The sequence below is a fragment of the Budorcas taxicolor genome, chromosome 19 (genome assembly GCF_023091745.1).
Source record: "Budorcas taxicolor isolate Tak-1 chromosome 19, Takin1.1, whole genome shotgun sequence".
Lineage (NCBI taxonomy): Eukaryota > Metazoa > Chordata > Mammalia > Artiodactyla > Bovidae > Budorcas > Budorcas taxicolor.
This window is the reverse complement of record NC_068928.1, coordinates 35,993,103-36,017,334: the sequence shown is the minus strand read 5'-3', so window position 1 is coordinate 36,017,334 and position 24,232 is coordinate 35,993,103. Positions and strand designations below refer to the sequence as shown.

Below are 24,232 nucleotides of genomic sequence, written 5' to 3'. Positions count from 1 at the left end.
AGAGTGGCGCGACAAGTTGCTGGTGAGAGCTGCTGGGCTGCTGGTGGGGCGGCGGCGCAGGGCCTACTTCCTGAGCCAGGGTCTGCTGGGGCTTGGTGGCCGCGGCCTTTGCCGCCGCGTGTGGACGACCTGTCCGCCGTGTGCCTGCGGGAGAGACGCGGAGCGAGCTCAGCAGGGCGTTGCTTATCCGATACCCGCATTTTGCCAGAGTTACCGAGGTTGACGCCTCAGACGGTAAAGAAACTGCCCGTAATGGAGGAGAACCGAGCTCGATCCCTGGGTTCGGAAGAGCCCCTGGAGAAGGGAATGGCACCTACTCTAGTATTCTTGCCTGGAGAATTCCATGGACAGAGGAGCCTAGCAGGCTGCACAGTTCATGGGGTCGCAAAGAGTCAGAAACGACTGACTGAGTGACTAACACTTTAACCAAGGCCTGAGCGGGGATAGGGAGGTCCCTCCCTAGTCGTTCAGCTTTATAGAGCACTTCCTGCGTGCCAGATACAGTACTAAGGTCTATAGATGAATTACTAAAAAAAATTTTTTTTACCTTCTCACATCGTTGTAAAGTAGGTAATGTGACTATCCCTGTTTTACTGAAAAAGCATGGCCCGGACAGGTTACATGGCTCATCCTGCAGTGTTAGTATGTTCAGATTGTCTTGCGCACCACCCATCAATGGCGACCCTAGATATTTCTGTAAGAGAACTGAAAGCATCCCCACAAAAACTAGGAGGTGAATGTTCATGGAAGCATTCGTAATGGTCAAAAATGGAATCAAACAGAATGTCCACCAGGTGAATGGATAGACAAAATGTGGCACATAAATGGAGTGAAGTGTTACTCAGCTATAAAAAGCAATGAAATCCTGACACATGCTACAACATGAGTGAACCTCGAAAACATGCTAAGTCACCGGAGTTCACATACTTAGGACTCCATTTCTGTGAACTATCTAGAATACCTAGTAGATTTGTAGAGACAGGAGTAGGTTTATGGTTGCCAGGGACTCCAGCGAAGGGGAAATGGACTGACTGCCTGATGGCTATGGGATTTCTTTTTGAGATGATGAAAGTGTTCTGGAATTAGATAGTGATGGTGATACAATCTTGCAAATATACTGAAAACTGCTGAATTGTGTATATTTTAAAAAGACAGAATTTTATGGTATGTGAGTGATATCTCAGTTAAAAAAAAGAATGACTCTTGAAATCTCCATCTTACATGCAGAGATCAGTAAAGAGATAGTATTGGGTCTTGTTCCTACCTCATTAACATTTTTTAATAGTAACCTCCACTTTGTTTATACCTCACAGGGATGTGAGGAGGGTTCCTGTTAGACTACAGACATAGCTGTTCTGAGTTCCAGATTCATCGTATTGGACCATGTCCTATTTCTCTGTTTCTTCATTTCTCTGTATATCATTTATCTCCATAAAGCTTGGCCATAGAGCACAACAACTGGACTGAATTCAGTGCTACAGCCTGTGTCTCATCTCTCTTTTCATTGCAGGGAATTAACCTGATTGCACATACTGATGGCTGTAAAGAAGTCATCATTCTCACTGGATTCCAGTGAGAGTGACTCTGAGGAGCTGCCAACATTTGCCTTTCTGAAGAATAAACCATCTTCAGTAAAGAGGAGGCAGCCTCAGGAGGATGAGAAGATTGTAGTGGTTGACATCTCAGATTCTGAGGCCTCCTGTCCGTCACCAAAATTGAAAGATCCACCACTCGTTCCAGAGGCCGCTGAAACTGTCATACAAACAGAGCCAGTCAGTGTGCTAAGCAGTGGAAGTGAGAATGAGGAGGAATTTATGCCCCTGGCTGAGAGGCTTATATGTAAGTTTTTGACTCACAAACAGCTGAGCCCTGAAAAATCCAGCTCCCCATTTGAAAGGGTTTTGGATCATCAAAATAATGAAAGAGTATCATATGACTGGCAAAAACAGCCATTTACAAAGATCCGTGATATTCCCCTCTGTGGTGCCTCAGAGAGGCATGCATCAAGTAACAAGGACCCTGTGGTAGACAATCCATGCCATCAGCTGCCAGCCTACCAAACTACCTGCACCGTCCAGAGCAACAGCTTGACAATAACCAAAACAAATGCTGAGGTGCCCCTGCCTCAGAAGAGACGCAAGTATAGTCAGAAGGTCCAAAAGAGCAGCACACAGGGATACCAGCAGTGGGGACGAGCAAGCCAGAAGGAGAGCACCCAGAGGCAACAGGAAAGGAAGAAGACAGCCCTGGTTAACAGGCTGAAAGCTCAGCGGCCAGAGGAGTGCTTAAAGCACATCGTTGTGCTGCTGGATCCAGGTCCTACCGACATCTTTCTTTCTCTCCTACTGGGTAAACTGCTTTCTGGGTCCCGCTGACAGTCCCTTTCCCATCTGTTGCAGCACTCTTACAGATGGGAGGTGGGGGTCAGCTCCTTGGAGCCCTGCAGTCCATGGATTGTTGCTGTGTGATAGAGGCGCAGGCTGTGCCTTGCAGCCTCACGTGGAGGAGAAGGGCTGGGCCCTCTGAGGTAGGGGTTTTCTGACTGCTGTCTCTCCTTAAGTTTTACAAGATAAGTATGCTTTTATCCTAAAGGCTATATCTCAGTCAAGGCCCCACCTGGAAAGCAGATGGCACACTCAGTATAAACTTGAGGGTTTAATAAAGGGCTGTTTTTCAAGGTGTGGGCAGGGTGCAAGGAAACGACAAGGGACAGCTCCATCCCTTGTATAACAACAGCCTTTACTCAGTTTCTCCATCTGGGGTAGTGCTGCCATTTCAGATTGGTTAATGCTGCACTGTAGGATTGTGGACTGTTACGTGACCTTGGCTTTGTTTGATTATGCCTTAGTGTGGTTAAAGAGAAGTGCTCTCACAGACCGAAGTTTCCTTGGTGATTCTTATCTTTGTCACACAAAACCTATTCCTTTCCAAGAGCCGCTCAGCTCATACTTCGCATTTACCCTCAAAGCCCAGATTACATATTAGTTCCAGATTCTTCAGAAGAGTTTCCTACCCTCCATTCCCCAATTCCAAATGCGTAGAATATTGGCAGTTACTTCTCAGCCTATTTCAACTAACCTTTCATATTCACTACTAAAGTGCAGTATACCAAGGTTGAACAATTGAGAACTGGGAGGGACAGAATCATGAGTTACTATTTCTTGCCACCATGATTTCATTCCAGAAGAAAAAGGATACTGCAAAATGGACTAGGCCAATGGGGATGAAGTCATTCACCCAGAAGGCCTGGGTTTCTCTCAGGTGCTGAGCACCTGCTGACCTGCCTCCCTTTGCGGGGGTCTGTTTCCTTTAACAGGGTGGCGAGGAGGGCTGGGTGGAAGAGCCCATGGTTCTGGTGCTGCTCCTGGCAGAGGTGTTTATGTCCATGATCTACCACTTCAAGCAGGTGGGTACAGCCAGAGGGGTGGGTGCTGAGGCCAGCCAGAGGGCTGGCTCTAGGGAGCAGACATTCATGCCCTTTCTGCCCCTCCATGCAGGGAAGTCTGGGCAGCACTGAGGAAGGGAAGGAAACACTTCGGAGCTTCGTGACTGACATCACAGCGAGGACAGCTGGGAAAGATCTGTCCCTGGTGATTGTGGATCCAGAGAAGCACTTCAGGTTTGGATTTGTCCTCAAGACTTAGTATTAAAAGGGGCAGCTCTTGGGCCAGCAGGGGTGGATGTATTCATCCCAGATCTGGGTCCCTCTGCAAAACAGCATCCCTCCTAGCCCTTTATGACTCTCTGGTCCAGCCTTCTCACACCTCTTCTGCCTGAGCTCAGCCTGGAGCTGCTACACTCTTGATTTCCTCCCCTGCTCCAGTGCTCCGAATCCTCTAAGAAGGAAACAGAGAGTGGCAAATAGAGAACAGGCCAAGGAGAAGAAGCAGCAGCAGAAACAACCAGAGGCCAGCACAGTGGCCATGGCGACCAGGGTAGATGTGGAAGAGGTAAGAACTTCTGTTGCCTGAGTCAGCGTGGGCGCCCACTCTCATCTAACCTGTGTTGCTAAAGAGTAAAATGCCTGCTGGACACCACTTTCTGCCCTGGCACTAGGTAGGAAAGAAGGGCCAAACAGGGAGCCAAGGGATTGGGGTGTAGCTTCAGTGAACAGTGAGAGGAGAATAGTTTCAGACTGGTCTCTCCATGCTCTTCCAGTCCATCCTGCTTTGGGGTTTCCAGGCACTGGTAGATCTGCAGCTGCACACAGAAGCCCAGGCTCAAATTGTGCAGAGCTGGAAAGAGCTGGCCGACTTGGCATGCGCGTTCACAAAGGCCGTGGCTGAAGCGCCCTTCAAGTGAGTGCCCCCCGTCGAGCCCTGGCTCAGTGGCTGGGCCTTGTCCTTTACAATGATTCTGGTACCCAGAGAAGAGGTCTCCTTCCCCTAACTCTGCTGCTAGTCTGTTGTTGCTCAAGCTTGAGGCAGAAGCAGCTGACTTAACCCTGGGGATTCTTGGAAGGAGCCTTCAAGCACGGTCCCTTTAAAATGTTCTCCTTTAGCTTATATGTGTAGCGATTGCCTGGTGGCTTAGATGGTAAAGAATCTGCCTGTAGCGTGGGAGACCTGGGTTCACTGCCTGGGTCAGGAAGATCCCCTGGAGAAGGGAATGGCAATCCACTCCAGTATTCTTGCCTGGAGAATTCCATGGACAGAGGTACAGTTCATGGGGTTGCAAAAGAGTCCAACACAACTGAACGACTAACACTTTAGCTTAGGTGTAAGTTTATGTTCTGCAGATTCGTACGGGGTTATCAGTGGGCCAAGTTACCAGGATTCATTGCAGATCAGGTCACAATGAAACATGCTTTTGCAAAACAATTTTTTAGCCTACTTAGCTCAAGGGCTGTTCATCGTTAGGACTTAAAGTTAATGAGACCTGAGAGACAGTCGAGTCCTTCATTTTATACCTGAGGGAACTGAGGCCTGAAGAGACTGACTTGTCAAAGTTCCGAGCAAATTAGAACCAGAGCTAGACTCTAAATTGCCTGACACCCAGTCCCCTGTGCCTACGCCTGTGCACACTGCCTCCCCAAAGAGAGCCCAGTCTCAGTGTAAGCAAGAATCTGGTAACTTCTCTTTTAATGAAAAGGAGTAAATGTTGTTTTTAAGGGAATCTAGTTAGTTTTTAAGCAACTAGCATTGCCTGGGTGGAACACTGTACACACCTCTTCCAAGGTCAGAGGAAGGTTTTTAAGTTCCTAGTTAAAGGGACAAGTGCAGCAGACAAATATATGACTTTTAGCTCCGCAACTGCACCGTTTGCAGGAAGCTCCGAGATCAAACTAGTTTCTCCTTCTGCCTGGAGAGTGACTGGGCTGGAGGGGCCAAGGTGGACTGCTCTGGCAGGGGGCTTGCACTGGTCTGGAGGAGACAGATTCAGCAGCTGAACCGGGTCAGCCTGGAGATGGCCAGTGCCATTGTGGACGCCTATCCCTCCCCACAGATCCTGATCCAGGTATGCTCTTCCAGGGGTCACTGCCCAGTGTGCTGTGGCCTTGGTGGACTCCCAGTTTCCATGGACAGCACTGGTGAGGGCCCAGGAGTGCCTTGTAAGTCCACAGTGCGGGTCTGAGATCAGAGTCAACACTGATCAGGGAGGAAGGACAGATTCTCATCTCATTCTCATCTCATTCTCATCAACACAAGCTTCCTATCCTCTGTTCGTAGACGAAGAATGGCTGTGGGTGGTGTGGTATTAACAGCTCATTTACTACTTTCAGGCTTATAAGCAGTGTTTTTCTGAGCAAGAACGCCAGAATTTGCTCGCAGACTTAAAGGTGCGCCGTGGGGAAGGCGTGACAGCCACCTCGCGCCGTGTTGGACCAGAGCTGTCCAGGCGTATCTACCTTCAGATGACAGCTTTGCAGCCAGATCTCTCCTTAGACAGTGCAGACTGAAGCCAGCCCTCAGGATAAGGATGAAAAGCTGGTTTCCACCGCTGCAGCATGACTACAGTGTAGGAATGAGGAGCACCTCCTGCACCACAAGCCTGGGTCCTGCCCACAGCAGGCTTTCCTTGGTGTTGCTATTTGTGATAGTGTCTCTACCTGCCCACCTGGGGTGGAGGCCGAGATGCCTTCCTCTCCTAGCAAGTCAACTGCCATGTATGAACTGCCCCTGCCCTTGCCCCAGGCAGCCCTCAAAAATACAAAGGAACAAAGACAGACCACTCAGACATGTATTTAATAATTGTAGAAATCCAAAAGTACCCCAGCATCAAATCTCCAGGCCACAAGTGAACTGCCCTCAGCTGGTGGCCTCACGAGGCTGGACGTGCTCTTGCCTTCCCCCGACCCACCGGAGCTCCCTCACCCAGCCAAGGAACGGGGATCCAGTCACTGTGCCAACTTCTGTATTCTCTTAATCTCATCTTATGTCCTGTGTTTAATTTTAATAAAGCATTTGTACCATTGGCTCTGGAGCTTAGAGGAAAAATAAAGGAATGTATAGTGATTCTGAGTAAGCTGTGGGCCTACGCAGCAGTTCTCCCTGAGGGAGAAAAGAATACGTCTTTTCTTCCATTATCGGGACAGTCACAAGCGTCAGTGCTATCCATGGGCCACTAGTGCTGACAAGCTGGACCCCGCTGTCTCTGAACATGCCAGGTTCTCAATCTCCCTGGGGAAAGGCAGGGAGCTTTCAATCACGAGTATTCTGTGAATGAGCACCATGACGGCCATTTCTGATGTAGTGAAAAGAGGTGAAGGAGGCCACAGAGCAAGAAAATGCTGACTCTGGCAGATAAAGGGAGTGGACAGTGCTGCCTTGCTCATGCTAGTGGTTAATGTGCCACTTTTAAACTCCATGATGTCTAGGATCAATGCTAAACATCAAGTCTCCTGTGAAGCTTAGTTTTCAGGTTGCCTATGTGGTATTGAGTCACACCAATTATGTAATAGAGCTGTCACAGACAATGTGGCTTTGCAAGGATCCAGCTTCTTGTTTATTGGCAATCAAGTGATTAATGCTGTCAAACTGATGCCAGGAGCCTGGACTGTGCCCATTTTATAGAAGCCACATAAGTTGTGGCAGGACTCTGCAGAAGCTGCCCAAGACCCTTGTGGCTATGAGATTTCTATTTATAGGTCATAAATCTGTTTCCCATGAGAGATTCTATACTCCAGCCAAGAGACACCCAATTCTTGTGTAAGTTTTGTTTACTCAGGACATTATAAAGAAGGTAAAATGGGGAAAAAAAGATACTGGGTGGGAATCCAGTTCTGCCCACAAACTAGCTGGAAGACCATAGGCAAGTCATGGAAAGCCTCAGTCTCCCTGTCTACAAGTGTTACATTGGACTGGATAATCTGGAAGTCCTGTCACAGCCCAAGATTTTGTATGGCTGTTAAAATATCTGAATGTCTGAGATCCTTAAAAAGTAGGTATGCCCCTCCCCCGCAATTTAGATGAGATTTGCCAAGTATGGTGTTCCCCTAGTCCCCAATAACACACTGCCTCCTGATCTGCCCTGGCTCCCCAGGGAGGAATGAAAGAAAGGGTCTGTGACATACAAAAGTATAAATGTAGTGACAGCTGACCTTTAGTAGAAACGCGTCTTGCCTTTACACAGCTTTGTATAACAACTAGAAAAGGCTCTCTCCCTAACCCAAGCCTATTCTTTTAAGCATGCAGGTAACTGTCCACACCTCCTATTTCTCCTTATTCCACCAGGGAACCCTGACTGAGGAACAAAGAAGTGTTACAAAGAGGAGGTCTCAGGTACCAAATGACAGCCATTTGATGATGGCAGGTAGGTCTGACACTAAAAAGAGGTTGTGTCCAGCAGAACCCAATTCCATAGGAATCCAAGCTCCAAGGCTGGGAGGCAGCAGGTGTTGAGGACAAGCTCACTGTTGAGAATCGGTCTGCAGGACCCACTGGAGGATGTCATGGCTGCGCAGGCCCCGGACGGCATTGTCGTAGATGGTGTTCACACTGGTGCAGAGGGGCTGCTGCTGCAGCTCGGTCACCCGACAAGCAACCAGCCCACCAGCCACACACAGCAGCAGCAGCAGCAGCAGCTTCAGCACAGCCCAGGATCGAGTGTGTTTCCGGGGTGGTGGCTTACGGGGGCGAGAGCCGGCCTTAGATTCTGGAGGGGCAGAGTCACAGTAGACAGAGTTCAGGCAGTTAGGGAGAGGCGCGCTCCAGTCAGTGCTAGCCGCCTCCGTGCACATCCACTCACACCCCTCCGCTCTGATGAAAACTCCCCAGGCCCTCAGGAGAGCACAATTACAAGGAGACTTGAGCTCTTAAAACCTTTGCTATGCAGAGATTGAAACATGAACTTTGTCCCTTGGATCTCAGGGAGTAGACTGAAAGCGGATTCATTCATGCGGATGTCTCCTGTAGCATACAGTCCCCAGGGTCCTAAGTTCTCCTCCAGAACATGCCAATGATCCAGGCCCCAAGGGCCACGGGCAGGGCTTTATCAGGAGGTGCCAAGCATGGATAGAGTGCTGCCCATTTGGGGAAACGGGTTCAAAATCTATAAATACTTCTAATATATAAAATAGCCTGACACACATATTGGCAACAGTGATTAATGCTGGAAATGGGATTACAGGTGATTGATTGCCATTTTCTGATATATACAGAAATTCTCTGCAATTAATATATTTAAAATTAGGGAGAAAAAGTTGATTTTGAGATTTTTAGGCAAGTTTTTTAAAAACCTGTCTGAACACCCATATGCCAAGAACTACATGATCCGGTCAGAGGTTTTTTTCAATCCTATCACAACCCGAAGGGAGGTATGATCCTTATTTACATGAGGGAACAATGGCGGTGAGGCTGGGTGGCCTGCTCAAGGCCAGTGCGGGGCAAGCAGGGACAGGCGCAGGCCTCCCCTCCCCAGAGCTTCCCTGTTCAGGTGCCTTCCCCTCAGGGGCCCCTTTTGGCCCAGAAGATATAGTCCTCACTTACACATGGAGCCACATTGCTACACAAATCCAACAGGGCATACTCAGGCAAAACGCTCATGTGTTTTTTACGTGACATGGCTTCCTGAATGCAGGCCACATAATTCTGTGTTCACTAAAGAGTGATCTGGTCCAACTTGGAAAGAAAATCACAGGCCACGCTGGCACCACTGAGACAGCACCACACACTCAGGAGCCCAGTCACTTGCTGGACGATGGGAGGATCTTCTAACAGTCATGTGACCACAAGTGATCTTCACCTTTCTGGGTGATTTTAGAATCTAACCTTTACAAAAAGTGCAACTCCCTGTTGGGGAAATGTTCTCAGCCACATCTGATCCAAACACGTGACACTGGGAAAACAAACCAGTCAGGGCACTAGGAGGGTTCCCATTCCCTGTAAGTGGATCCTCCAAGTTACTCCCAGACTTTAGAGTATATTGTAGCTGACAAGGTCTGTAAGCTTGTTCGCTCGCTCGCTCACTCAGCTACGCCTAGATTTCTAAGCCATTCTCTCACCACACCCCTCCTGGAACCCTGCAACTGATAGAAAAACCTACTCGGGGCCTGATTTGTTTCCTTCTTAGGTTTCTTCTCCTGCTCCCGCTTGGCTGCTTTGAGGGCGTCATACTCCTTTCTCCGGCGCTCCTTCTCTTCTGCCTTCTCCCGCTTCCGCAGTTCCCGCTCTTGAGCCTCCTTAGCTCGCTGCTTGGCCTCCCACTTCTTCTCAGCCTCTACAAGAAAGTATACCCCAAAGTGGCTTCTCTCACAAACCTCCAGTGTGCTATCCCAAGTAATTAATATGGATTCAGCTCCCTTCCCCTAATGCGGTGGATCACATGTCTTTCTGTTCTCTGGGAAGTAAGCCCTCCCTAAAATACAATAAGCTGCTCTCAGGGTTTGCCCAGTGGATTCTTATTAAGGGGTTCCTAGCCACAGGCAGCAGAAAGAGTAGGGTGACATAGCAAGAGGGGCATAAGAAAGGTATGGGTGATAAGTCTGGTGCTCCTTCAGAACTGTGGTTCACAGCCATTCATAGCCTTGCACAACTCAACTATGAGCAGAGGAAAGAAGGGAGGTGTTGATTCCATGGGACTCTCATCTTTCCAAGCTTTGGAAAGAAATGTGGCATGGGAGGGCAGGATGAAAAAGTGAGTATTCAGGTTCAGAGTTAGAAAGGTTGGAAATGTTTTCCTGAAAAAGTAAAACTAACAGCTTGTCAGAGGGTACTCTAGACTTCAACTCAGGAGTCTATATAACATTCAGATTTATTCCACAGCTCAAGTATGTTTACATACGACACCCACCTTACAAATAACTGGTTTCTAAAAATGCATTTCCAAATAAGTTATCTGAAAGACTGAAGTACATTTTTCCAAAGCCAGAATGCCACAGATGGTGGTTAAATGTCCTGTTAGGGCTCAAAAGCCTATTTGAACTGTCATGTATCTGAATGGTAGTAGTGTTAGCACTGTAGCTTCCCACTGCTTTGTAAACAAACTCCAAGTTCCAGATGGGCACCAAGAATGCCAAGAACACACTCTGCCCAGCCTTAAGAGAACATGTGCCATCCAGAGGCAAAAGCAGCAGCAGTCACAGTAAACACAGGCAGCATGTACAAGGGACTGTCACAACCCGGGGGTTCTGATCTCGGGCCCGCCTAGAGTCAGCACTACACATGTCCCTCTAACCATGGGAGTCCTCCAGTAAGGGGGCTCAGAAGTCAGCCACCGACAGAGCATCTGCTGTGTGCCGGGCCTTGTTCTAAGTGCTTGGATACAGCAGTGAAGAAAAGTCAGGCTCTACTGCCTAAGTCATCTGCTTTCTAGAGAAGGAGACAATAAACAAGTGAACAAACAGTCAAAAAAGATAGTGATGTGTGCCATAAAGGAAGTAATCAAGGACGTGATAGAGAGTGGCAGGTGGGTTGGCAATTCTAGCTTGAGTGGCTCTGAAAGGGTTATGGTTAACCTAAGGCAACATCTGAGCAGAGATAGGGACCATATGAAGCCAGTAGACAGCCACATAAAGATCTGAGGGAAAAGGAAATCAAGCAAAGCCCTTAAGATGATACTGTACTTGGTGTGTTTTGCAACAACAGAGGCTTGTGTGGCTGAGGGTAACTGTACTCTCTCCCTGGCACGTGGTATGAGGACAGAGAAGCAAGTAGGCCGGGGCATGGCAGGCCTTCTCAGCCATGTTACTGAGTCTGAATTTCATTCTGAGTTCAAATGGAAGCCATGAGAGGTCCAGCCAAATAGTAGCAGAATTGATTTATGTTTTAAAAAGATCTCCCTGGCTGCTGTGTGGAAGGGGCACAAGTATGAGCCAGGGCATGGTGCTAGGAGGTACTGTGGCAGTCTATCGGAAGGAGACTTGACTAGCACTGGAGGTTCCACAGCTCACAGACTGGACACGGGAGTAACAGAAGAAAGCAATCACGGACACTTTCCCAATTCCAGGCTTGAATGAGGATGGTGGTTTCCCATTATGGGGGAACAGTAGGAGGTACTAAAGGGGATCTGGTTTAGCCATGCTTAATTTGAGATAACCTACTAACCGTCTAAGCAGACAGAAAGACAAGCGCTTGAATATGGCTGTGGGTCTCAGTGGGGGAGCTGGGACTGGAGAGATGCTGCCATCTACCACCACACTATTCCCTACTGCCCTGCAGGGCTCCTCCCCTGGATCCTAGCTCCTTAAGCGTGAGAACCAGCTGGCTGGGTGAGGACCGGGAAGATGACTAGAGGAGGGGTGACGACCTACCTCGGTCTGTTTCCAGTCGCCGCTGCCTCTCCCGCTCCTGCTCCGCTTGCACGGCCTTCATGTGCTGTAGCACCTGCAAAGGGAGGGGAGGGCGCTGAACCACTCCGATAACTGTCTTCACGCGGGGGATCTCAAAGGGACTGCTCCCTGCAGCAGCCCAGATCACCAGAGCCCTGGAAGCAGGGCCACTAACAGAGTGAATCCTACCCTGTGTCCTCACTGCACCAGCCTCAGTCAGAGAAGAAACATGAGCCCAGTTCACTCAAGCTCACGAAAGAAAGCTTGTGAAACACAATACCAGTTGGAACCTGTAAAAAGTTCTGCCATTTACAATCACTTCTTGCAATTCTCCCAGCAACTTTTGTGTGGTGCAGAGATAGCACTTTCACTAAGACATCTTCCTGTCCGACCCCTCCTTTGGCCGCCTCAGGTTCCCCTCCTCCCACTTATGGGGAGTTTTCTTACCCATCTCAGTCCTAGACTGTAAATGGGTATGGACTATTGTCCTTAGCTCTGCAGTTAAGCACAGAGCTTAGCTAATTACAGGCACAGGTATGATGTACAACTGACTGGATGCCTAAACAACTGACTGGATGCCTACTGTAAAGGTAAGGAAGAAAACCCAAGCTCTGATGTCATGTGGCTAGAAAGTAGCCCAGCAGAGAGTACAGGTCTCCTGAGTTCCTAGGCCTAGGCCAGAGCTTGTCCCTCTTACTTCCAGTGCACAGAGGCAGGAGAGTTCTCAGAGAAAGGCATTATATGTGCTCATTAAACACTTGCTTTTTTTACCTTATCTTCTTGACTGCATTAATAAGAGAAGGAAACCTAAAGCATTTGCACTAGGCTATTCACTACTGAATACTAGATATGTATTCAAACATAAACATCTTTCTTCATGGAAACTTCAGACATGGCTACATCTGTCCTAAGAAGGGCTCACGGCAGGCCTGTAAAAGCCGCTCCCTCCAGGAACCTGGCTTAAAGCCACAGGAACCCTGTCCTGAGTAACCCAGGACCAGCACCAACAGTGCACCGTCTGACTCCTCTCCAGAACAGTCACACTTACTTAAAAATGGCTGCTCAGCAAGGAGCTACAGGATCTGGAGGAAGGTCAAGCATGATGGGGAGAGGTGTGGCCCAAGTCCCTGTCTCACTCTGAACTCTGAATTTTATGAGTACCAATCATGCAGTTGGTTTTAGTTGGGTAAAAGCTGGCTAAGTAAGGAACTGGAATGTTTAAGAACTGCCCCTTTTAGCTTGGCTACAATACATGAGGAGTTAGTTATCTGACCACACAGACTGTTCAGAAATGGGAGAGGCTCCTCTGGAGCCTCTGGAGGGTAGATTTTGTCTACCTATCCTAGTCCACAGCAGGTACTAAGCAGCTGATGATTTCTACTAAATTAACAAATTATGTTTAAAAGGTGCTTTACTATGAACCAAATAGATCAGTTACTATGTAGCCACAGGGTCAGAGCTGGCAAGACCAAGCTAACTCCTGGAGAGACAAGTAACCTCCTTCTGATTGGCCCACACCACTCCTGTACGTGCCTTCAGGTGTGGGCAGGAGACAGCTCTGGGCAGTGGGGCCAGGAACATGGCTTCTCACCACATCCACAATGCACCGTGCTCCCAGAAGCTCTGTCGGTGAATATCTGTGAATACTAAAGACCTTTAATAAAAGTTGTTTTTGTAGGTAAAAAACTAGAATATCAGCATCTTCTTTGGTTTAATACATTATTAGGTGAATGAATAAATGGATAAATCTAAGATGTTGCCCATTCAGAGTTTCTCATGTCAGAGATACAAAAGGAATACCTACTTCCCAGGGTTATGAGGATTACCAGATGAAACATGGAAAGCACATAAGACAAAAGAACAGTCAGTGGTGGCCACTGTTAGTCTTCAGAACAGACATCGCCCTTAGAGCCCAGTCTGCAGAACAGGACCTCACTAATCACTCGTACTGTTCCCCATTGAGGGCAAACTGTTGCCTTGGCTTCTTGGATGCACTGATGTTGCATTTGGTTTCTTGTAACAATGGGTGATATAGACTACCTAAGAAGTCCTGAGCTAATGGTAAGAAAAGAAAGGCCATTACTCCTGAGATTCATACGGAGAACCCATCATACACACATTTCACTTACATTAATCTAGCAGTTAAAGTTAAATCCTTTTTTGTTCACAACACCCCCTAAACATATAGCCAAGTCATCTGGTGCTCAGCTGAAGCAGCAGCAAGGTTCTAAAGCTGCAGGGAAAAAATGACTACAGCTAGAATCGTTGAGAGGTGGGTACAGTGCTGTTCTTAAGAAGCAATGTAAAGCACCTTCAAGATTATTGGAAATGTTTGCCTTCCAGGCTGCCAGTTAGTTCCTTTCTCCTATGTCAGATGACTCAATTGAAATCAAATGCCAAGTCTGCCCAAGATGTGTCTGTTTCCAGCTATAAACTTACAAATATTAACAACATCTTTATCATCAAAATGCCTACAATAACTTTACTCAGAAAGGCCACAGTCCCTAACCTTTTTGCTCCATATGAACAAATATCAACAGTACAGTGTTGGATCATGCCAGGTCCTGGTTTCTAAGAACAGAAGCATGGCAGCAGAGCAGAAGAGAGCACCGTTCTAGGATTACAGAGTAAACAGAGAAACAAAGGTGCCTTTGCCTGATAGACTCATAGTAGACATGTTTTAGAGATGCTTGTGTTTTAAAAAAAACACAGCTACAGGTGCCCTGGCAGAGAAAAACAAGAGGCAGATCCCAGGGGAATGTGTGAAGAAACCACTGGGGAGCTCCTGCTTACCTTGTTGGCACACTGCTTACACTGCTTTTCATCCAAGCAGTCCCCTGCCACCTTGGCCAGGACAGGATCCAGGGGGTTATCCTTCAGGTCCAGCCACTTCAGGCTCTAAAGAGATGGGGCAGAGTGGCTGGTAAGTCCAAGCACACAGGAAGAGTCCCTCAAAGCAGAACAAAATGAGCAGGAAGAAAGTTCTCTGTGCTCCACTTACAGGGAAAGCCACCTGAGGCTGTGGCAACAGAGTGGTGTGCCTGTCGGCCTCTCTCGCAGCCACATCCCCGCAGTTCCCAAGCACTCTGCCACACCTGGGTATGAAACACGGGCTCAGGAGTCGTTACCTTGAGCTGAGCAAAGCTGACAGGCAGGGTGACCAGCCTGTTGTTGAGGAGGTCCAGGTGCTGGAGGTTGACCAGGCGGCCAAAGTCCGCTGGCAGCTGCCGCAGTTTGTTCTTACTCAGGTCCAGCTTCACCAGGTGTGTGAGGCCACAGAAATCCGACTAGGACAAAAAAGAAAGAACACCTAAGCCTTGGGCTCAGTCCGGGAGCCCCCAACTCAGAGGCACCTATGCACAAATCCCAACTCTATCTTGTACCAGCTATTCCAGCTTGAATGAAAATGGAGATAGCAAGCATCACTGCTGGTGGTAAGCAGTGAGACAGGTGCAAAAAGGCTGAGCTGGAAGTAGCCATTAAGTAAGTGTGGGTTCCTTCACCCCCAGTTCTCTGACCTGCCGTCAACAGCACATTGTATTCAACTTTCATAGAAGTTGCCCAAACATGGTGTGACCATCCAGTTTTCTAAAAAGATCCAGTGCTCCTTGTGTGCATGCATGCAGCTGCATCCAACTCTGCGCAACCCCATGGACTGTAGTCCTCCAAGCTCCTCTGTCCATTGAATTCTCCAGGCAAGAAGCCTGGAGTGGCTTGCCATTTCCTACTCTAGGGGATCTTCCCTACCCAGCGATCAAACCTACATCTCCTGCATTGGCAGCTGGATTCTAAACCACTGTGCCATCTGGAAAGCCCCTGTTCTTTGTGTACCCAGTTTTATTCTTCATTGTTCTTTGCAGCACCTAGCACATTACTGAGTACACATGCTCAAGGAGTATTCTCTGAATGATTGACTAAACAGGCTGGGGCCCATCCTACTCATATCCTGGCTCTTTGGCACAGTTCAAAACATCCCTCTTGTCATTAAGTCTTTGCTCGGCACCCATCTGAAGTGACGGTCCAACCTCAGTTAACGATGCACCATTTGTGTTCTCGGCTGCTGCTAAGTCGCTTCAGTCGTGTCCGACCCTGTGTGACCCCATAGACGGCAGCCCACCAGGCTCCCCCGTCCCTGGGATTCTCCAGGCAAGAGCACTGGAGTGGGTTGCCATTGCCCTCTCCGATTTGTGTTCTCTGGGAACCTGTAAATGCCAGTAGATCTACACTTCAGGGGAACACAGGACAACTGAACAAATTCAAACTGAAAAATGCACTTGGTGGTACCAAGTGACAATCTGACAAAGTTGCAGCAGGCTGCAAGGAATTGCTTCCCTTCTTTAACTAGATATAAAATACTCCTGGAAGAAGTGGAATCTCAGATGCTTTTTCCCAGTGTTGGAAACAAATCTCGATGAGCTGCAAGAAGATGCTATAGATGATAAGTGAGGCCCAGCAGAATACTGAGATGGAAATGGACTAATGATCCAATGAAGAAACTGCCAACTTCTAAGACTTGATCCCTGAGCCAGAGCCAGAAGAGTATGGCAAGCAGTGACAAAGCCAGAATAATGGGCAGAAAAGGCAACAGTGACAACTTAGGCCTGCCAGTGAAGGAGCACTGTCATGGAGGAGAGACCAACCAGGACCCAGGAGGGGCTGAGCAGGGCTGAATGATTCACAAGTGGAGCAAAAGGAGAACTGGGAGAAGTTGTTCAAGGAGAGTCAAAAGTATTAGGCTGGATGCGCTAAACAAAACTGTATTTCAAGTATTGGGAAGCTAATGATATGATAGTTCTACAAAAACACACTTTCTCCTGTTCCCCATTGAAACATGCACAAGGAGACCATTCCGAAAAGCTTTCTCTCTGGAATGCAAAGAAACTTACAAAAGAGCCTGTAGCCTCCTCTGCTGCAACAAGGAAGTAAACTGTTTTTCAAAGGAATAAAATAAGGCTGAAAAAAAGATGAACCCAATAAACAATTCAGCCAATATCCTGTTGACTTTAGTTTTCAGTGGCCTGGTTTTCCCACTGTTTTTAAAGAATGAGGTCTCTACTTTGCTTCCCTTCCCACTGAGTCAAACCACCCCACTCTACCTGCAACACACTCCAACTTAGTGGTAGCCTGCCTGCAGGCCTATCCTAAAATTATATTTTATGACATGACCCCCCCCCAAAAAACAGGAAGGAGAAGCATCAGGGCTCTCGGAGAAATCATGCTTGCTTGCCAGCCTTACCGGTAGAGTCGTCAGTTTATTGCAGGACAGATCCAGTATGGTGGCCTTTGGGAGGGCAGCCTAGGAAGGGAATGAGAAAAAAATGTCAGATCAACACATGGAACAATTCAGTGACATCTGCTAATGAAGCATTTTCCAGAGAAAGTTCCCACAACTAGAAAAGGCCTTGTTAAAAAAAAATACTAAAGTATAATATTCCTGGAGACACAAAAGGAAACCTAAGCCAGTCAACCATGACCAAGAGAAGAATGTAAAGAGAAAGGATGTGGCTGTGAAACATCCAAGAAAAAAAACAGGTTCTTAGAAATTCTCCATAGCACTTTTAATATTCTCTCTAGCACCATCCTTATTAGGTTTCAGGAAAGAGACTCTGTCTAATATAGCTTTGTGATTTCCATATTCTCCAGTTCAGAACCTTCCAGGCACTCAACATACCCTTGTGACTAAATGAATGAGTGAATGCAGAGTGAAAAGAAGGCTCTCCTAGCCCACCTATTTTCCCATGGGGTTCAGACTGGAAAGATTCAGCAAAACTGACCCTTCTGTCTCTGAAGGGTGGTGCTGCACCAACCAGATGCCTGGGGTAAATGATTTGGGACATCAGTCCTAAGGCCAGGCTGAAACATGGGGAAGAAGGCAAATATACAGTTAAGGACACGGGGCCAACATGCACTTTCCAAATGTCAGAAAGTCCCAAGAAGGAGGTCTGGCCACCTAAAACGTTTGAGATATTACAGTGGGAAGAACACCTCAGTAATACCCACATGCATCAGTATTTGCTACCTCCCTTGTATTTTACATTACAATCTTATTTAATTCTCCCAACAATCCTATGAGACGGGAACAATTATCACCATTTTATAAACGAGGAAATCTAGGCTTAAAGGCTAACTAGCTTGCCAAGGGCACTCAGCTATTACACAGTGAAGTTGATATATGAACTAGGAACCCCATTCTAACCTCCATATTACAGCCAAGGTGGAGGGTAAACTGGGCCAAGTGCCAAAGGTAAATGTAATTCATTAAAGGCAGTGAGGAAAGTGCAGGTCATCCAAAGTGAGGCTACGGTGGGGGATGTGGGTAGGGAACCAGGTGGGCATAGCAGGGATATACCATCCAACTCCACTTTGGCAACAAACTAATCTTGTAATGTCCCTGGGGCCTCAGGCTTGTTTCCCAGTTGGGGATGTGAATAGGTGGGTGGAGGAGTGAGCCACAGAGGCGCATATTCCTGCCAGTTTCAGAGTTGGGAAAACTTTGCCAACCAAGCAGTGAGATTTCACTCTCTTCGTGGAAGGACGCCTCAGGGCTGGGGCCGCAAGCTGGGATTGCTGACTTCCTAGAAAAGTCAGCTTCTGGGCCACACCCAGGAGTACCCGGAGGCCTACTCAGACCGAGTCATTCATTCATTTGTTCATTCATTCTCCGAATACATCCAGCAAACGCTCCAACAGCTCCTACTCTGGGTAGTGCACGGAGCTGAACGCTGTGAAAGCCTCAGAAATGGGAGGGGGGGGGGGGACGAAATTCACTCCTCACCCTTAAAAAGTCCATAGCCAGACAAGCAGCTCCTTCCCATCTGGAATTGCGCCCAAGTGACACGTGTACATCCCAGGAAGAAACTGGAGCCGGACGCGGCCTCCCCGGGGACTTAGTCCCACTCCCCCGACCTGTTCTAAGCCATGGAAACTGAGGCATGGGAAAGGAGGTGACCTACGCAGCAGGGGTCAGCGCCAGTCGCGGGTGGGCGCCTGGGCCTTGCGGGACTGTACTGACCAGCTCCTTGACCGGGACCTCATTCAGGTCGCTGAGGCTCAGGTCCAGCTCGTTGCCGTCCAGCTTGTCGCGGAGGTTCCCGCCCTTGCTACCGGCCTTGGTCATGGTGACGCCGGCTAAACGGGACCCAGCTGCGGGGTACTGACGGGCAAGGGAAGCGCTGAGAAGCCGCTCGTCAGCTCACCGGACTCGCACCCAACTGACACCACCTGCCCCCTCCGCCACTGCAGGTGCGAGACGGCCGCCTCCCGTCCGCCTGCTGGCCGCACTCTAAGCCCCGCGCCCTGCTCCCACCGGTGCCACCGCGACGACGACCACTTCCGTGTCCACGTCACCTTCCGCGGCCACTGAGACGCGCTGGGCCAGAGGGGTCTGAGCGTGTGAGGGAGCGCCCTCTGGCGCCCAGGATGGCGCCCCGCTGTCGTCGCCAGCGCCGGTGGCGGCGAGGGGGGAGGGGGGCGCGGAGGAGCGCGGGGGGAGGAGCGGTGGAGGGGGAGGCGGAGGAGCGGGGTCGGGGGAGGTGGGGAATGGGGTTCAGGCTTCAAATTCCGCTGCCTGTTAAAGTAGCCACGTTCCCTGGTGCCCGGAGGGCGCGCTCCCAGGCAGTCGTCGCTGGTACTGTCAGGAGGCGAACAGACTGGGGGGCCAGAAGACCTTGGCTCCATCCAAAACTTACCTCACTAGATCTCCCCCATTCTCTTGGATTAGGAGCAGAAACTGAGTGTTCTTCAAAATTACTTTTTGTCCTTTATTTAACAATCCCCAAACTATCATCTTCCAGAAAACTTTGCCTCTCTCATCTCCTCACTGCCCCAAGCCCTTGTCCAGGCTACCATCAACTTGAGCCTGAATTACTACTCTGAATCTCTCTCGCTCCCATCCACCCCCAACCCAGCTGCCCAGATGATCTTTCTAAAAATTTAGCCAAGTCTCTCCTTCGCTTAAAACCCTTCAGATAGCTCCGTGTAGGATATGGGCCTCTCTCATTTCTGCATTGAGTCCAGCGTGCTCCTGCAGCGTCCTGACCAGCTCTGGCCCCTGCCTGTGGTGCTGTGGAGGCTTCCAATAGATGGTCTCCACACATTTCCCTCTCCAGAAATGGCCCTGCCTTCCCCACCACCTTCTCTGCCTAGTTAATTCCTAGTCCTTCAGGAAACTTCCCTGAGGTTTATGAGTCCTTAAGCAGTCACCATTAATCTACGGATACATGAGAAATGTGCGTAATAATGGTCCCTGGCTGATAGGACGGAAGGAGCAAAGCACATATGACAGGGTCTGGCACTTAGTAAGTACCCAACAAATACTAGCTATCACTCATAATCCACCTGGTGTTATACTTTCCTTTATGTCTCTTTCCTCCACTCTGGCTTGTGATGGATGGCTGGGATTTCGTCTTTGTATCCCTCCCCAGAATCTGATTCAAGGTAATTGCTCATTCAGGGGTCTGTTGAATAAATGAATGAGGCACTTTACCCACTGTAGATCTCAGTTTGCTTATCTTTGAAATGGACATATTAAAATTTCTCTCCAAGGGGAACTACGAAGACTGAATGAAGTCAGTGCTAAGGCCTACTCGTTTAGCAATCATTATGTGCACCTCTTCTCATCCCCAACAAGGCCCTGTGCTCTGGGCTTCTGGGAAACAGACAAGGGCAATTGGGTAACAATGCATTAGCACTTGGCAGTCTCTAAAGCCTTTGAGCATCCGTTCTTAGTTTGATAATGTACATGAGGAAACTCTGAAACACATTTTATTGTTAGCTCTCTTTTATGAAGGAAGAAGTAACTTGGGAGAAGTAACTTGACCTCAGTCACACAGATGTTTGAGGGGAAGACCCAAATTTTTTATTTCATATCCTATTTCTTTTCACTACACCCTAGTTCTCTACCCCTACTCTAGGAACCTACACAAATAATTATTATAGAAGGAAAAAAGAATAAGGGCCTTAACACACACAGGTAAAATCTGTCTGTGAATGTGTAGGGCTGTGTAGGTGTACATTTGAGTGTGATAACATCAGACCAACATATGTAAGAGCATTCTGTGTGTCTAGGACTGTACATATATTACATGTATTATTTCTTTTAACTTTTGCCTTACAAGGCAGATATTTCCACTTTACAAAAGGATTAATAATTAAGGCTCAGAGAGGTCAACTATTTAACTCTAAGGGCAGTCACAGCAAGTGAGTGTATTTGGAGGAAGATGAGTCATACCTGGGCTTCTCTGGTGGCTCAGATGGTAAAGAATCTGCCTGCAATGTGAGAGACCTGGGTTCAATCCCTAGGCTGGGAAGATCCCCTGGAGAAGGCAATGGCAACACACTCCCTGGAGCATTCCGTGGACAGAGGAGTCTGGTGGTCTATGATCATACCTAGTATGTCAGAGAGGGGAACCTGGGAGAAAGGATAAAATCAGAAAAGTCTCCATGGGAGGAAGTGGCATTTAAGTTGGACTTTGAACAATGGGTCAGATTCAGACAGGCAGAGATGCCACACACAGCAGCAGAGTGAGGAACTGATTGCAGCTTTTCACTTTGAGAAAGACTTCTTCACTCCCTGAGGCTGGAAACCCACAGCTTCATGAGAAAGTGAAGCCTGCCATCTGTTGGCAGCTGTTTCCTTGGGAACGAGACTGGCCTTGTGTTGCATCCCATCAAATGAAGTGCCATCTTGTGCCAGGATATTGAGGCTGTTTGAACAACTGCCACAGGTAGCACAGCCCTTGAGAGGCCAAAGGTCAGGACCAGGACAGGAGGCAGCGGCTTCCCTGGGCATCAGGCCAGTGCTCCTGCTGCTGCTATGTCCAGTGCAATCCTGGCAGGTCGCTCCAGCTCTCCAAGCTTCTGTTTCTCCTTCTGTCAAATGGGGATAATAAAGTGAGAAAGTGTGTCAAGGACCCACAGAGAGACACACACAAGAACGAGCTGAATGGCACCGTGCAGCGGCGTGAACCTTTCCGAGGCAGCTTTCATGTGTTGCCCTACAGCCGGAGATGGACTGGAAAATCAGGCAGACTCAGAGTGCCCTTGAAGGTTGGAGGCCCCAGTGTACTTTTTAAGGCTCATGATCTTTGTTTATATAGTTTACTTATTTACATGGGTTTGCTTTAAATACTTCCATGTGTAGAGAGATACATTTATGTTCTTATAAATGAGTCTGTCCCAAAGTAAACTTCAAATTTAAAGCAACTGCAATTAGAAATCCCTAAAAGATTTTCGTACATAAGACGAAAAAATTCTAATTCAGATCAAAGGGTAGATGCATGAGAATGGCCAAAAACGCTTCATGAAATGAAAAAATACTCATTCGGGTTCTGCCCAACCATATATTAGATGTAAGAAAACTCAGAACAGTATAGCATTGTCATGGCAGGTGTCAGTGGAACAACATAGAGAGTCTAGAAACAGATACAGTTCTTAATATAGAATTAACATTGTATTTATAGTCAAATCCATCAAAAGGGGAGAGCTGAACAAATTAGAATGTATTTATACTATGAAACCTCACTGTGGAATATTATGCAGTCATTGAAAAGAATGCATAGAACTACATGTACTGACCTGGAAAAAAATATTTGTTGTATATGCTCAAGCAAAAAATGGAAGTCACTAGAGGCATGGCATAGCATTTTACAGTTTTGACCTTATTTCAGACTTACAGAAAAGTTGCAAGGATAGAAGAAAGAATTCCTGGATACCCTTCACCCAAATTTTCCAACTGTTAACATTTTACTACAGAAACATCTACATATTTCTGAACTACTTAAGAGTATGTTGCAGATGTGATACCCTTTATCCATAAATATATCACTGTGTCTCTCTCAGGTACAAGTAGAACTCATATAAGCACAGGATAGTTATAAAAATCAACAATTAAAAAAAATCAACAATTTAACACTGATCAATACTATTATCAGTCTATGGACCTTACTCAGATTTCATCAGTTGTGCAGCATGATTTCATTTTGGGGAAAAATACATAAAGGGAGAGGTGAAGAAACATTTACATATGTCTGTGCGGTGCTTAGTTGCTCAGTTATGTCTGACTCTTTGCGACCCCATGGACTGTAGCCTGCCAGGCTCTTCTGTCCATAGGATTCTCCAGGCAAGAATACTGGAGTGGGCTCCTATTCCCTTCTCCAGGGGATCCTCCCCACCCAGGTATCAAATCTGGCTCTCCTGCATTGTAGATGGACTCTTTACCATCTGAGTCACCAAGGAAGACCTTTACATAAGTCTTCATGTTGTGTAAGAGCTTGGGAAAGGTACAGAACATCCAGATTTTTTACCTTACTTACCTTGAACATCTGTTACAAGGTGCATGTATTATAGTTTTGTAATAAATTACAATGAAGAAAAGTTTACTATAAATAAATAATGAATGAATGAATAAAATCACTATAGGTTGGAGACAAAGCTGAGATCAAGTCCTGGTTCTGCCAACTTTGGATACATCACCTAATCTCTCCAATCCTGGATTTCCTCATCATAAATTTCCATCTATAGAGGAAGCTATATTTTCAATAAGGATTAATTTAGAAAAAATACACAAAGTTCTCAGACAAATTTCCCTAGAAGACGCTTAAAAAATAATTCGTATAAAACCAACCAACTCTTGCATGTTCCCACCTCCTCCTCCTTGCTCATGCCATTCAGCTTAAAATGTCCCTTCCTTCCTCTCCACTACCACCATTTTTTCATCCTTCAAGGCCCAGTCTAGATGCCACCTCCTCCAGAAATCCTTATCTGATTACCCCAACCAAAAGTGATCTCTTTCCCCTGATGCCCTATGGCTTCCCCATGCCCTTTGCATTAGAATTGTTGGCAGGGATAACAATGATTGAACCCCAGGGAGTCTGCTGGAGAGCTCAAAAGAAAGGCTGTCCTTGCTGATCGAAGGCTATGCTATGCTTCTCTGCTGATTCTGTCTGTGTGTGATGCCTGGAACTGCCATGATGAAACCATCAGGGATTATACTGCCTCTCCAATGAGAGTGGCAGAGGGATTAGCTTGGGTCATGGTACCAGCATTTGGAAGCATCCTGACACATTGCCTAGGCCTTGAAAGGCCTCATTTCTTGGTCATAGGGTTTGAATACCACCAAATGGAGATTCTTTTTCTATTTATATCTCCTACTATATGTAGTAGGCATGCTAAGAATATAATTTGAGTCATTTGTTTGACTCAAATCACTCAAAATATATTGAGTACCTACCACATACCACATGCTAGCTAAAAGCATGCTGGAAATAAAATCCATAACCATTCTACACTCTGCCTACCTCTCTTATAGGCCCTGCCTTGCCTCCCACGACTCCCAAAAATGCAATCCCATAGCAATACTAACAACTTCCAGAATGTACATGCTCCCTGTCTTCACATATATTTTCTCCATACCCCTGTTTATAGATTCTGCCCCTATAATATCCCACCGTCCACAGTTTCCCCTTCCAGTCCTGTCTGGGGTGGGCTGCATAATGGCTCCCAAAGTTATCAATGCCCTAATCCCTG

At 47.5% G+C, this 24,232-nt stretch overlaps 2 protein-coding genes across 2 annotated transcripts; one reads left to right on the top strand and one right to left on the bottom strand.

Annotated features, from left to right (window-relative positions):
- The first annotated feature begins 1 nt into the window (after nt 1).
- EME1 (essential meiotic structure-specific endonuclease 1) lies at nt 2-6,375 on the top strand. Its single transcript, XM_052657141.1, has 9 exons — nt 2-22; nt 1,511-2,316; nt 2,400-2,527; nt 3,317-3,406; nt 3,498-3,619; nt 3,824-3,950; nt 4,183-4,298; nt 5,268-5,457; nt 5,723-6,375. Exons 2-9 carry the CDS (start codon nt 1,536-1,538, stop codon nt 5,897-5,899), a joined length of 1,731 nt encoding a protein of 576 aa, XP_052513101.1. The 5' UTR covers nt 2-22; nt 1,511-1,535; the 3' UTR covers nt 5,900-6,375.
- On the bottom strand, nt 6,173-19,040 carry LRRC59 (leucine rich repeat containing 59). Its single transcript, XM_052657978.1, has 7 exons — nt 18,720-19,040; nt 16,944-17,003; nt 14,836-14,994; nt 14,501-14,605; nt 11,690-11,762; nt 9,484-9,657; nt 6,173-8,094 (listed from the first exon to the last, which is right to left on the bottom strand). The coding sequence occupies exons 1-7, from the start codon at nt 18,822-18,824 to the stop codon at nt 7,850-7,852; spliced, it is 921 nt and encodes a 306-aa protein (XP_052513938.1). The 5' UTR covers nt 18,825-19,040; the 3' UTR covers nt 6,173-7,849.
- Nucleotides 19,041-24,232: the final 5,192 nt, after the last annotated feature.

What these genes read in the sequence shown, in the direction of transcription:
- EME1 (XM_052657141.1), top strand. Translation starts at nt 1,536, where the DNA reads ATGGCTGTAAAGAAGTCATCATTCTCACTGGATTCCAGTGAGAGTGAC. An exon ending in GAAGGGCTGGGCCCTCTGAG is followed by an intron (nt 2,528 to 3,316) that starts GTAGGGGTTTTC and finishes TTCCTTTAACAG; the next exon opens with GGTGGCGAGGAGGGCTGGGT. An exon ending in GTGGCTGAAGCGCCCTTCAA is followed by an intron (nt 4,299 to 5,267) that starts GTGAGTGCCCCC and finishes CACCGTTTGCAG; the next exon opens with GAAGCTCCGAGATCAAACTA.
- LRRC59 (XM_052657978.1), bottom strand. Translation starts at nt 18,824, where the DNA reads ATGACCAAGGCCGGTAGCAAGGGCGGGAACCTCCGCGACAAGCTGGAC. An exon ending in GTAAGCAGTGTGCCAACAAG is followed by an intron (nt 11,763 to 14,500) that starts GTAAGCAGGAGC and finishes CTCCCTTTGCAG; the next exon opens with GTGCTACAGCACATGAAGGC. An exon ending in GGAAACAAATCAGGCCCCGA is followed by an intron (nt 8,095 to 9,483) that starts GTAGGTTTTTCT and finishes CTGCCCCTCCAG; the next exon opens with AATCTAAGGCCGGCTCTCGC.